Source organism: Manduca sexta, chromosome 19, assembly GCF_014839805.1.
Source record: "Manduca sexta isolate Smith_Timp_Sample1 chromosome 19, JHU_Msex_v1.0, whole genome shotgun sequence".
Classification (NCBI taxonomy): Eukaryota; Metazoa; Arthropoda; class Insecta; order Lepidoptera; family Sphingidae; genus Manduca; species Manduca sexta.
Genome location: NC_051133.1, coordinates 14,988,869 through 15,004,334, shown reverse-complemented (window position 1 = coordinate 15,004,334; position 15,466 = coordinate 14,988,869). Strand labels below are relative to the sequence as shown.

General features: G+C 34.5%; 1 protein-coding gene and 1 pseudogene across 1 annotated transcript in view; one reads left to right on the top strand and one right to left on the bottom strand.

Annotated features, from left to right (window-relative positions):
* The window catches only part of LOC119189855, a 2,736-nt pseudogene extending 747 nt beyond the window's left edge, over nt 1-1,989 (bottom strand).
* Nucleotides 1,990-3,527: 1,538 nt separating this feature from the next.
* Nucleotides 3,528-15,466, top strand: part of LOC115442043 (short/branched chain specific acyl-CoA dehydrogenase, mitochondrial) — a 24,319-nt gene continuing 12,380 nt past the window's right edge. Inside the window, exons 1-5 of the mRNA XM_030167000.2 lie at nt 3,528-3,698; nt 3,783-3,912; nt 13,036-13,136; nt 14,541-14,747; nt 15,037-15,207. Of these exons, the coding sequence (XP_030022860.2) occupies nt 3,666-3,698; nt 3,783-3,912; nt 13,036-13,136; nt 14,541-14,747; nt 15,037-15,207 (642 nt within the window). The 5' untranslated portion in view covers nt 3,528-3,665. The remainder of the gene's footprint in view (nt 3,699-3,782; nt 3,913-13,035; nt 13,137-14,540; nt 14,748-15,036; nt 15,208-15,466) is intronic.

Below are 15,466 nucleotides of genomic sequence, written 5' to 3'. Positions count from 1 at the left end.
AAATCATAATCACCTGTGTGAAAGCAGTGACCATCTCTATTCGAGTCATTCGTCATAGAACTCCCTGAGGCCGCTGACACTGGAACTTCTCTGACATCTCTATCGTCTTTGTGTCCAGCTTGCAACCAATCTGCGTATTCTGTGGGGACATCACAGGCTCCATACTGATCTTTTTATTAAAGCCACTGGTGATCATTGAAACATTGTCAGGTTTCACTTGAGCCTCTCCCTTTTTGGGAAGGATAAGGCCTTTCGAGAACTCCTCCTTGAGACTCCGGATGTATTCTGTCAGTTGTTTCCGTATTTCGTTTTTGCCGATGTTGTGCATGAACGCTTTCACCGCGTTGTGCTTCTTCCCCACTGCCTTTGATTGTCACAGTCATCTGAAATAAGAATTTTATAGTGAAAATAAACAGTGCTTAGTTTAGAGTGAATTAAAGAAATACTCTAATAGGAATAATGTTTACAGATGTCTCTGTTTTGACCACCAAGGACACCTGAAGGACATTAAAATTTTTACACCATTGAATGCATTTATAACTTAAAATGCAATAATTTTTCTAATTAAGAACCCTTATGTCTGAAACTACTGGTCTATTTCTGTATTTAAGTAAAGTATTATATAAATATTGTATTATAATTAAATACTGTTATCCTATATTACAGTAAATAGCCTATGATTTGTTATTTTAAGACTTAACAAATGCAGAGGAAATAAAATTATAATGATACATTCTATATTGGATTTTTACACAGTATTGTCAAGAGTGTAAAATTACAACTCCAGCATTGAATATATACATATATATGAATAATACATATATATATGAATAATATTACAATTATTTAAAGAAGTGAATGAAACAAAATACATTTATTATGTTAGTACCCTACAGGTTTTGATTCCCTTATGAAATCACAAAAGATGTGAAAATATGCTATTCAAGGATATTCTGATCACAATGCCTTACAAATTTAATTTTTTCACAGCTAAAAGAGACCTTAGTCTTTTTAATACAAATTTAAACTTAATACAAATGTGTGTTAAAATATGTCATTAAATATAGATTCATATATAAAAGGTATTACATGTTACTCATATTTACTTGCTGGCATCAATAGATTTTACACTTAAATACAAATAATAAAACAATAGTAGCATGCATTATTAAACACATGTTCATATTAAAATAATGCACATTACACACAATACTTAATAAGGTTCCATTATCCAGATTATTCTAGTAATAATCTCTAAAAAAAAGTCATAAAAGAAACCTCTAGTTTCCAATGCTTCAATAAATTGTCAAGCCATGTAATCACTAAAACACAAGTTCAAATCTCATGAATACACAATAAGTGCACCAGATTTAAATTTCGAACACTTACGTCTACTTCGCTGACGTCATTCTCTTCCGATAGATTCAGGATATGCACCTCTCCTTTAACCTTTTCACTACCACCAGCCAGCACACCTTCCCATTTCAATTTAATGTCCCATTCATAGAAAAATATTAATTTTCCTTTCCTATTATTCGCCGATGCTTCGCCATCGATCTTGTCCACCTCAACTATCTTACATTCCACACCGTTTTGTGCAATTTTCAAATCATTCAATAACTCTTTGAGACGTTCTTTGGACCATGGGCCTGCATTTTTCTCAGTCCAATGCCAGTTGTTAACGTTTGTGGCGTCCGGGCGCTCCTCCACGATCCATCGAGGGTCTCCTTCGCCCCATTTGGCCATTATTCAACTGCTTATGTATGAGCAAGGTCTTAAAACTGCGGTTTAAGGACACCTGGGAGATATACTTAGTTTACTTCACGATATTGAATATTAGCCGCCCGCTTGTTGCCTAAAAATGATACAGCACTTTGTTATACTTGCACTCAAACACGTTTTCGATTGAAACTCATGTGTTATGCAGCAATATCTTCGTAATTTTCGAGAAACGTCTCGCGTGAATTGAAACATGCCACAACTGACTGACAGATTTAATGTTACCATCCTATTACATATTTCTACACATCTCCCTACTTCACGAGTTTATAGTTAGATCATTGTTTTTATACCGTAAATATTAAAAAACTGCATAATCACAGTATAGCTCACTGGAGTGTATTTAACTTCTAATTTGCAACATAAGGATATCTGATAGCTTTAAACCATGATATAACTAAAGTGCTATTAACCGTTAATATTGATAACGGTTGTTAGGCTATTTACGCGTTTGAAAAAATATGATTATATTATGAAATATTTTTGTTCATAGTTTAGTTTCAAATTATTACCACCTTTTCGAGGTAGTAGAATATTTGTGGTAACATTGGTAATAATTTCTTCAAGTTTCTAGAAAACAGGAGTACCAATATTATAAAAAAACATCCGGATGTCACAAAAACGTTCCGTTAAACGCAAAAAGTGTAATCATAATGCGATTTATCAACTTTTTTGTCGCTAAATTACCCTTAATATAAGAAAGTCTATATATACGTATTATTTAAATAAGAAATGTTAAAGAAAAACTAAGAAATAGATATTAGAATTATTAATAGTGACTTTCCAAAAGTAACAATTTTGCATACACACCAATTATCTATAATATTCTATTAGACGCAGAGTGATAATGTATGAGTTTGCTAAAATGTATTTCTAGGCGCACATCGTTAATGTTTCCGGTATGAAATTAATAATGAAGACACAAATAGGTCAATATAAATCTTTGAACTAGTCTTAAAAAATAATTCATTAATGAAACTATAAGCATAATAATCGCATGATACCTACACAATATTATTTATGTTACTTAATAATCATTAGTGATCACAATTTTAGTGACTTAAAATATGTTAAATGTTCTTAGCCAAAACCTAAAGTATAGACACCTCTCGTAACAAGGTAATTTAAACTATATAAGTAACGATTTTTTACGTATTACCTGCTTATTGCGTAATAACATTAAGGTTATTAACACTATAGTAGCCATCAGTGCTGCTAAACCCGGATTTTCCTAGTTTTAAAGGCATACATTGCTAATGGGTGTCCCGTTAATAGTTTCTTGACAATTAAAAAGCTTTCAATGCCGGCAACAACATGATTTTAAGGTCTGTCTTATAAATTGTAACTATGTTTATCATTTTTTAAATTATAGTTCCAATTCGCCCATTTAAACATCCGCTCCAATTCAAAGAACCAAGGATCGCATAATAAAAAAATATACATTAGCATAGGGTGCATAAGTATGAAAAAAATATTAAACCTAAGATAGTTGTTTCGGTCTGTGAGACTTACTACTTTCCCACGTTAACTCCTTTATTTTATTTAATGTACAAATTTAGTTTTTAATATTCTTCTCACGAGAAATTAAGCACGTGTACATATATGGAAACTAAAAAAATGTGCATACATCATTTATTTCAATTTTTAAACCATACTTCGCAAAGTTCCCAATACATGAAATCAAGTTGAAAATTACCAAGGTCATCTCGTAATATTTTAAGTTTGTTTAAGTATTGGCCTTTATAATTGGTCACTTGTTATCTTAGCGCGAGTGAGATAACAAACCGGCCTTTTGAGAACCAGTAGGTAACCAGTCTTTATTCGAGCCAGCGCAGGCGCGGCACGCTTCCATCGCGCGGTATTGCAAAATAAATAAAAAAATAATAATGTTCCCATTACGCCGTGTTGTTGGCAACAAGGTGCGCGTTAGTGCGTTTATAACATCGAATTAAACTGTACGGTGTATGTTAGTAACGTGTTTTAAAGTTTCGGCGGGTTTCCAGATCTTGGAGCAATGGCGGGCCCCAATTACTGCTGGAGCGAAGGCTCAAGTGAAGACTTACAGCTCGGAAGCAGCCACGCCGCGACCTTTGACCATGCTGACAGAAGATGAGCTAGCTATGAAAGAAACAAGTAAGTACCTGCAGTAAACTTTTTGTACGTAGTTTATGATTCAGAAATTACAAAGTTTATAATATAGTAACATGAGATAGCGGAACTTACAGTAAAAAAGAATGCAAACAATTGAAAGCAGAGTAAAACATTTCTTAATCATTTAAATGTGGCCATCGGAATCGCAAACATTTCATTTTGCACAAGGCGGTGCTCGTGTATGCGGATGGCCCGTACGTAATACTTTTCGAAATAATGGTGCCACTGTGTACCAACTCTCGGGATAAAAAGTAGCAGTATGTGTTAATGAACGGTCTATATATTTGCCAAATTACAACCAAACCCGTTTAGCCATTTTTGGATTTTTAATTCAAACATACAGCTTCACATTTCGTATAAATATGATATAAGCGATATAAAACAAAAGCATAAGTATATATTTACAACTGCAATTGCATTATCGGCTTAAAAATATAAATTACGAACATAAATGCATTTATGTTTGGCTTTAAATTATCGCCCCACTGACAAAGATAACAGATTGCATAAACACTGTTCATATTATGTATTACATTACGAGTACATTTACATTGCATTCATTGTTTTTCGTACGCTCTGACCCGTAATCTAAGGGGGTAGACAGAACTGCAACTATGGTATTAACAATTTGGAAGCATGTTTATGAATAAATATGGAACAAGCCTATCGCGATATCAAGTGCCTACTTTTACAAATAATTCTGCATACTTAATTACATATACATACAATTATTTTGATTTACCTCATGGTTGTAAATACACATTAAGGCCTATGAGGGCTCGTAAACATTTCCTCTTCTCTCCTACACTCATCCTACAAGGGTTCCTTTCCTTCCCCCATAGTTTCCTCACTCAGATATCCCCTCCCAACTTTCCAGTTACTAAGCTGGGGATTCAAGTATTCCATTCGCAGGATTCCCCCGATGTTGATTGCAGGGTTCAATACAAAAAAAAATTACGGTACCTATTTATACAACATAATACATTATTACAAGTTACAACTTGTAATAATATCAGCCCTGTATTTTATACTGTCCCACTGTTGGGCACGGGCCTCCTCTACTACTGAGAGGGATTAGGCCTTAGTCCACCACGCTGGCCTGGTGTGGAGTGGTAGACTTCATACACTCTTAAAAATTCCTATAGAGAATTTCTCAGGTATGCAGGTTTCCTCACGATGTTTTCCTTCACCGTTAAAGCAAGCGATAATTCACAAAGAATACACACATATTTTTTAACTTGTAAAGGGATATCGAAATTAGCAATTCCTATCGATCCATATACGATAATCAAAGTACATAACCTAAGACATTTTATAACGGAGAGCAAAAATAAATTGCTTACAGACAGGGATGTTATGGATATGAAATTTCGGATATGGATATAGGAATAAAATTATATCGGTTTCGGATACGGTTAAGGATAATAATTATTTCGGATTATCCGGTAGTTTCGGTTACGGATATTTGATTAAAGTAAAATAAAAATATATATATCATGTAATACAGTAGGGTGACGAATACTAACAATTGTTCATCGTCATCGTCGATTATTAATTATCGATGAACTAATTGGGGGACATGGGTGTTCGGAAAAACTCTGTGTTTTAGAAGTAGTGACACCTCCTCCCCGTGTAAAGTTTTTATCACACTGTTTATATTTTGCAAAAGTTACTTTTAACATGACCAAAAAAAAAAAAAAAAAAAAATACTTTGGACGCATTTCACTTCACTTTGCTCAATAAAAAGAAATACTATTTATGAATGAGTTTATGTTATGATTAAAAATAACAAACTATACAAATTTCACGTAGCGTGTGGGCGGTGAAACAAAAACGTGCCGGAACATATTATCCGTAACTTATCCGAAACTTTTATAACGGATACGGTTACGGTTACGGATATATTTTTATTTCGGATATCCGATAGTTTCGGTTACGGTTACGGAGCTCCATAACATCCCTACTTACAAATTAAAGCATCTGGGTAGGGAAATAAATTTAAAAAATATTTTCATATTGTATTAGGTCCATAAACAACATGTAGTGTGACCGTCAGGCAATCCAAAATCGTCGGATTTTTCCCATTGCAAAGCGCTTGGGTGAATATTTTAGTATAAACTGGTGTTGAATAAAAGCATTCCATAAACTAGTATGAAATAGTAATAAGAATACAAACACCGAAAAGTAATTGTACCTAATCAGCTGATAAACGTGAGATATAAAAGTTTAAGGTGTTGATAAAAAATCTTCTATCCTTTTCTTGTAAGACTTTATAGATACTTGATATGGAGATTAAGTTGTTTTTTTTATTGTCCTGTATTGGTAAATTACTAGCCTAGTCCACGTTAAGTATAGACTAGGCCAAAATTAATTATTTTTACTGATTTGTATTTATAGAATAATAATAAAATAGGATATTACTAATTTCTTTTAAATACATTTATCAATAATGTATGTCATCAAAAATCTAACTGAGAAGTATTTTTAAAATCTATCGAAAATTGCTGAGTTATAACATTTCCATTTTTTTTATTAATTTAGTGGTAGGAGTAGCTGTCCAATAACAATAATGGTAAATTATGACGTCACAAAGTGTCACCGGCCATAAAACTGCGTGCTTAAGAAAAAGATAGCGCGATAACCCCACCACGCCCTCATTTTTTCTCACAACAACATTTCAAATATTAATAACTGCTTTATTTTTTAATCGTTTTTGATGGTTTTTACAGAAGAATTACATTTTAGTCTTATCTATAATATAAAAATCAATGTCTATTTCCCTTGGTCATCGCATCACGCGTAAACGACTGGACCGATTTCACTATTTTATTTTTGTTGTGTTTTTTATTGTCAGGAGAAGGATCTAATGAAAGAAAAAAATAAAAAAATTGCGCGGAAAATTTGAAAATTTAAGAAATCTTAACTAAAATATTTTTTATATAACTGTCAATCGTTTGAAATAACTGCCAGTGATTGACAGAATGCGCGCTGCAAATTCATAGTTAAGACAGGAAAACGTCTGTCGGGTCAACTAGTTTTCTATAAAATATTGTACTAAAGTAAACGTAGGAAACTTTTCCATTGCCAACATCATTACTGCGATACATCCCAACTCGGGAATAAGACCACCTTACTTAAAATTATGACCATATTATATTATCAGGAATATTTAATATTGCTCAATACCGAAATTAGTACGATTTACTTTATCTCAAATAGCTATCAGTTAATATATTAATTATTGGGCGTGATTTATACTGTTTGAAGATTTTTTCGTTTGATAGAAGTGCGTAGAAACAACACGCCTTTGGTTTGTGACGTGATGTACTTATCTTCGATAAAATCAATGTTTCTATGAATATTTTTGCCAATCAATACGAAATTAGGATTGATTTTTTATGTCACGATAGGGACCTCTTCATTTTTAAGTCCGTTCTACGATACTAGCTATATTGTGAACTCAAACACAACTGTTGCTGTCTCATCATCTCTCTCTGGCAGTCCTGAGCCGAGGTGCGTAACCCGTTAGTGGGTTGCTCTCAGCAAAATCACTTAATTCTTCAATGGTTACGAGCGTATAAAGCACTCACCCAAAAGTCCGGCGTGTTTGTATAAGCCAACCCTTACCAGGCTAAAAACATATGACAAGTCAAACATAAACTTAGTATTAGTAATGCTGCTTGGCAGCAGATTTAAATAGTGCAGCATGTACTTCTCTCAGATCTAGCATACGTGACCCCCTTCACTCGATATGATATCGTCGTGTAGGTATAAAGAAGAAGAGATAGGTAGATTGCAACGAATGCGCAAATTCAGTTTCGTACTAAAGATATTTTTGTACTTTGCAGTGCTGTTTATAACTCACGAAAAACGTTAATACTCACGATAAAGACTCGTTCGTACTTTATCTTATACATAGTACATTTTAAAATTCCGACGAATATTATAAATGTTATTTTGTAAAGGAGTTGGGATATTTGTTAGCCCCGCACGCAAATTGGATGAATTTGGATGGAATTTGTCAAACACTCTTTTTTATTCTGGAAAAATATAGTGGGATAAAAATTAACGATATAAAAATTCCACAAAACATCGACGTTTCTGGAGAAAACAGTTTTTTTTTTGTTGTTTTGAATCCACTGATCTATTCGTTGGTTCCATACTCTGAAACTGTACTCATTGATAGCAGAAATACCTACCGCATGACAACAAAATAAAATCAATAACACATTTTTAACCGCTTTGCCTCTTTCTTTCAAAATTGTATTCAATACACGTTATTCTAAAGGATCTATTCCAAAGGCAGGATCCAACGCACAATCACAAGCTGGTGGGATTGGTGGTCCGAAAACATTCTGACCTCTGTACAGCACATATATAATTCATTAATCAAGCACGTTCCATGATTGTTTCGTCAGAACTGATAATTTATTTGTACAAAATTATCAGCATTACGTTCGCAAACATGTTATGAAAACACGTTGATATGTCGCTTTGGGTTATGTTTTTAACGTATTATGTAATGTGTTATTAATTTCACTGCTACATTGATTTAGTTACATTTGAGGATAGCTTTGTTTTCCGAATCTGGAAACTGCTAAATTTCTTTAGTTGAGTTTCAACAGGAACCTACAATGAATATGCATGCCTCAAAGATTTTCAGACGATCTGCAAACCGCCTACATCTAGCACTGCGACTTTTATCATAGTGCTGACAAAGGGATTAAGAATAGAGCAATCGCCCACGGCCTCACAATTCGAGTGGAACATTACCCTTCTTCGACAATCGAATAATAAGGCCTTGCAAAAATCCACGGTTTAGAGCATCGTATCAGTTAAGGCTGCTTCTTCTTTATCAGGTCATCTGTCATCCTATCAGGTGAACGTGTCATGCGCCGCAGTCCGTGGTCTCCCTTCAAAATGTTTTCCGTCCAATTTCTTTTTTGCTACAAGTTCAGCAAACTAGGCCACCTGCTCTGCCTTAATTTTATTCAATCGTTTGCATTCTACATCATAACAATTTTAATGAGATTTAAAAATATTTTGTTCCGGTGCGATATTTTCAAACAATACATAATTACCATTGTTACCTCATTTATTTTATCAAACGCCTAGAATAATTGTTTAGTTTACCAATTACATTTAAAAATATTATGTAATTGCACAAGTGGGTCAATTGTTGCAAATTTACATCCACATAATAACAAGAATGATTAATTCGTTTTCTACTTTTATTTATAAACAATTCAAACAAGGAATAGACACAAAAAGTGCAAAATTATAGGCATTTGAAAACCATTCCTTTTTAATAATTTATGATCGATTTGCTTGCTAGACATACAATATGACCACATAGCAAATCAGTTTGTTAGCAAAGTTAGTCATTAATATTAGTGTTTGTATTTTCATGGTTCAATGAAAATACAATTTTATCAGTAAATTATGCTAAGTTCTGCATAATAGAAAAGAAATGTAAGAGATCCGTTGCTAGTTAGTATTTTTGACCTCTAAAAGCTAAATTAAAGCCAAAAAATTTCTTGTATGGGTGCTTATAAACTGCAATAAGTAGGTCCATTCTTGAATATTAGGATCAAATTTTACCTTCTCGGACTTGTCTCTATCTATCACTGTAGTGAGGTCATCGTAATATATATTTGCAGAAAAATATTAAAGAGAGGACGAAGCTTAGTTTTCACTATTGCTTAACGGCAACTCTGCCGGGAATACAGTCCTTAGGAAATTGTATTAAATATAAAGTTTTACTCGAACTGAGATTCGAACGCGGGACCTTTAAAAAAACGCTGCCTCCAGCTAACAAGGATTGCTCATATCATTAACAAATGTTTCAAAACAAGTTATCTAACTAACAAACTTGTCTAGAGCCTTCCATATACAGACTTGTCATTTAGTATTCCATCGTGGAGTCCGCCGACCTTGGCGACACAATAACATATCAATGTAACAGTTCCGTTCAATACATTACTTTAAAATATACATGTTTTTCGAGATGTTTTGAAACAGACTTCATTGTTACTAAGCTAATTTATTATTATATCAAAAAAAATCTAGACAATGCAATGCAAAAATAATTACAATAGAAAAAAATCAGCTATTTACATTTTAGATTTAGAGCTTAGATAAACTAGAAAGAATGCGTCATATGCTTATTCGCATCAAAATAAAATCGTAAAATATGAGACATAAAAGGTCAGATCATTTGATCGCGTTGGCTTACAAGTTTGATTTATTGACGGCGACCATAGAGTCGAGTATTAGATGTAATGATCAATTTGATACCGCTACGCGTTCAGTGTTCAATGTTTTAGAGGCTTAAATACCGTAGAACTAGGCGGTGCAGTGCACTAACCTCACGAAGCAAGGGAGCCCTTGACATGATATTTTTTTAGATCATTACCCTGTGATGCCTAAAGCATATTACCAAAACAGCAATATCGGGGTCCCCCCCGAGGCAATTCTTGTGCGCTCGGCCTCCACACCGAATGCACGCCCATGCACGGGGGGACATTATGTCGCGGACCTAGGCACACTATAGGTGATGCCTACACCCCTATGGTTGCAAGTTCACATGGGGGGTCTGACAGGGACTCATAGAACAATTCACCTCCCTTTCCTCTCCGTCTATCCTATTACTTCCTCTTCCTTCCCCCTTCTTTCCCCCCTATTTCTCCTCTTCCTCTCTTCCTCCAGGGCCTCGCAGTCGTTAAGCCGGGGGGTTCGTAGTATCTCATTCGCTTGTCCCCCCGGTGTGGACTGTGGGGCCTGAATTAAAAAAAAAAAAAAACATATCGGGGTCCTTATTTTATTCACATTATGGTTAAGAGCGTGATTTGTGATGCACACTATGGGTCGGAGAGAGGACCGTCTTTTTTGCATCTGAGTCCTTATTTAAATAGCTATTCCCTAGGATGTTTTACCGTTATACTCTATTTAGACACTGTTTGTCGGTACTCGGTACATTATATTTTAATGGACGATCTAATGTAAAGATTTAGATTTACTATAGTTTTTATACGTGCACAGCTGTGACCGCATCTAATAATAAGTGGAGTGGGGTCCAATAGAAAATCAACTGACGAGAGATGATTACCCCTCGGCAGTCGACACAATTATGCCGGCCTCTTGGATATACATAAGCTGATCCCGGATCGCAACACACTTACGTGGGCCACTATGCCGGGTTTTAACACTTTGTGTAAGGTGGTCGCTATCCGGGCGAATATAAAATATGTCCTACTACCAGCAAAATCTACGACGATAAGGTAAATTACAACTGAAATATACTTGGCAACAACTCAGTATAATAACGCGATATACGCTTCATACGTATTCAAAATAAACTGATAAAAACGTTAACTCTGTATCATTGTTGGTCTCATTGTAAATAGAACATTGTTTTGTAATAAATAAGATTCACTTTTAATTATCATACTGTCTTATTTATAGATATAAAATCAATTAAAGTCGTTAATTGGTGATAAAACAGTTCGAATTGTTAATGATATTTAGACTCGGTAACGAATGGTCTTTAAAAATAGTTGTTATAACGTAATAACTACTGCTTGCAATAAGACAACATCTCATGTCTCAGGGTGGCGAGCGCAGTTGAATACCAAACAATAGTTTATAATTCAAGGTGTTGAATGGTGTTCCTACTGTTTATAGGCGTTCGTATCGCTTACCATCAGGCGAACAGAAAGGTCGTCTCGTCATTCAAAGCAAAAAAAGTTAAGAGAGGAAAAAGGAAAACGTTTAAAGAAAAAGAGGAACATTCAATTAGCACCGTTATATTCGGTATAACTATCACATCAAAATAAGGTGATATTTGAGAAATGCTACGCCAATGTCATCTATTTAAAGTCTAATTAAAAATATATATTACCCATGGAAGCTAATCACCGGGATAAACAGTAGCCTATGTGACAGGACGCGGTCTATCCGCCTGCCAAATGTCATCCAAATAGGTACGTCCAATTGTTTCTACGCTTACTTGTACCAAACATCCAATCATTTTATGGGAGATCAGACGTACATAGTAGCCCATTACGTTTATATTGGCGAATGACGTTTTTGCTACGTGCTATGCATTTAAATGACTTGGCTCATTATTTTTTGAACATAAACAAACTGTAACTACCTTCCATATTATGAAGATATTCACCTTGTACCAAGCCCTAGCAGGAAAATTGGTTACATATAAATATTTTAGTAATATATCCCGCATAAAGATAAATAAGCTTATAAAAAATATCGCCACGATAACGCTGTAATGTCGAAGATAAACTGTTTCATAATACGATACAAATATATCCTTCATATCAATGTCAAGATACGACACCTCACGGATTGAACCGGTTGATGCAGCTTTGATGACGCCGTCATGCAATGAACTTGAAAATGCTCAATGTCAAAGGCTTACTTGAGTAAGCAGTAAATGCGAAAAAAGCAAACTAGATAACGCGTCAAACAAATAATATATTTTTATAAGCATGCAGAAAGAATATGTAAATGTGCTATAAAAACAAGCAGCTTTATGACCTCATGTAACTAGGGCTATTTAGATTAACACACTAAAAGTCGTGGGCTTGTTATTCGAAAGTAAATACCTCAATACGTTGTCGCGCTGTTAGGCTTAGTAAGTTTATAAGATTCATTCCTCTCCCCAGAAAAAAAAAAATTACGACTCCGTTCTCACTATTAGCGCACTCAGTTTTACCGCTCCATATTTTTACCGCTCTGGGTATTTGCCAGGCTGAAATATCCCTCCTAAGTTTGAGTTACTTTTATTTTGTAATATTATACAGATGCATCCTTATGTCTTTTATCTCCGAAGCCATACCGGGCACAAATTCCAGACACCGAACTGATACTGAGTAAAAACCCAATATCACTGCACGACCCGGGATCGAACCCCAAGACCGATTTCGAAAATTATTTCACTAATAGGAAGCTATACACCCTGAGTACTATAATCTACTTTTATCTCGAGAAAATATGATGCGGTACTTTTTAACCAGGACAAACTGTCCCACGCGGACGGAACCGCGAGCAAAACCTAGTAAAATATAAATTGTTCCTTCTTTCTAGTCAGGAAGCTGGCGACTGAACAGATAGCTCCTCTAGTCAAGAAGATGGAAGACGAACACAAAATCGATGACGGAATCAGACAATTGCTCTTCGACAATGGTGTAAGTGATCAGTTAAATACATATTAACGATATAAGCACAATTTATGACTACTTTGGAACTATACTGACTGTAATGTAGAAAGAATCATTGAAATCGGAAAATATAGTAGAAAATAATTGCTTGTATTTTATTTATATTCAGCAATTATTTTCTAAGTAGGTATCTACATATTATACAATATGTTAGCTTTAGTGTACGTATATCCATTTGGATGGACAGACATTTTTGTACGTAGGTACAGTCGGTCACAAAAGTAACTGAACAAATTTAAAACTATTTTACACATGAACTTAAATATAAATATACTTTTTCATTATCTAAAATAAAATAAAATAAACCCTCTGAAGTTTGTTTTAGTGAAGCAAAAACTATTGTTAATAAGGACACAAAGGTTAAAATAAGAATTATTTTTTAAATAAAAATATAACTGTAAGATAAACTGATCCCTTTAATCTTTACTTACAAACCCTAGATTTTTTGAAATTTGCCGCCATATTTCTATAACACGACTTGGCCAGACGAACAATAAGTAATAACAAGGTGAACGGTATTGATATAAAACATTCCGTATAGTTATTTAAACAGAGGGCAGACTGTTCATTACAACATATGTTTTTATAATCTGAGAAGAACTTGTATTATGGTTAGCGGAATAAGTATCAATATTATGAGATCTTAAGTCTGAAACAAATTTCAATTTAAATTGTGTTTTAAGTTGTTGTTTTTGATAAACACACTTCCCACTTTAAGTGTTTGCACTTAAGTAGGCGAACATGTTTGTTTATGTAATACCATTAATCACTAAACTGATTAAAATTTAATTTGGCATGAGTACCTGCTGACTGCTGATAGTATGTTTTGAATTAAATTAACATATAGATGGTCTACTTTTAACGCAATGTGACATTTATATTAGAATAGTCTTTTCATAGATGAGCAGCCGCGAACGAAACTTAGTGTAATATCTAATTCATACAATAACGATTGTTTCCGAGCTAAAATTGATAACAGCTGTTAATCTGAATCAATAACCTTATCGATCGGCCAAACATTCTAACACAAGATTATATCCTATTCATTTATATGAGTCTAAGAATGGAGTAAATAATTTAATGGATAAACTGAATTGAAATGAGCAAATACTGAATACTTATACGAAAAGCTACATCGGTTTATCTTTAGAAATAACAAGCAAAAAAACTTCATTTTCCCCCTCTAAGATGACTCAATCGCCTATCAATTTATGTTCAAATTTAAAAATATATTTATTTAAATTGTCTTTTTTCAAAGCTCTTTTAAATCGTCATGAATCTACCACCGCTTCCGAAAGTGTCATCGCTGTGAAGAAGCAGCGCAAAAAACTTTCAGCAAGACGATTTATCAAAATAATATATTTTTTACAGTTAATGGGTATCGAGACTCCCGAGCAATACAGCGGGTCTGGCTGCGGATTCCTTACGATGATGCTGGTAGTGGAAGAGTTGTCCAGGGTGGACCCTGCCGTGGCAGCATACGTCGACATCCACAACACCCTCGTCAACTCCTTATTCATGAAGATTGGTACAGAGGAACAGAAGCAGAAGTACTTGACAAAGCTTTGCACTGAATACGTAAGTGTTAAACTTTGTGACAGAATAAATCAGGCAATTAATCGCCTAATGATAAATGATCACTACTAGTGTTTCGTAAGAGTCAACAGAAAATTCAATCAATAAGCCACTATAACAATATCAAGAAATATATTACCTACTTAGGTTCATCTAGAATTTTCAGTAAGTTAAAATGCCGAGGAGTAATAAAAAAAGTTTCCAAATTGATCTAGACACTATAGGTACGTAATTCCCATCCAAATTTCAACTTCGGATCTTTGTTAACAACTCTCTATTATGCCACTTACAGGCAGGCAGCTTCTGCTTAACAGAACCCAGTTCAGGCTCCGACGCGTTCTCACTCAAGACTGTTGCGAAGAAGGACGGCGAACACTATGTAATCAACGGCTCCAAGATGTGGATCTCCAACTCCGACGTTGCTGGAGTATTCCTCGTCATGGCGAATGCTGATCCGTCCAAGGTATGTAGTTTGAAACGTTGGTTTATGCTCTTGATAAACGCAAATGAAAACCATGTTTCAACAAGCGTTGGACGTCCACCTACAAGACGGATAGACGACCTTAAGGGTCTCCGTATGTCTCTCAATCTTTGATTGAGGCCTAAGTTCAGCAGTGGGCATCTTGTAACTGATGGTAATGATGATAGACTTTTAAGATGATAGCTTTTAGATATCTAAATAGATACCTAGTAGAAAAAATCATAGGTAGCATCTATTCCAA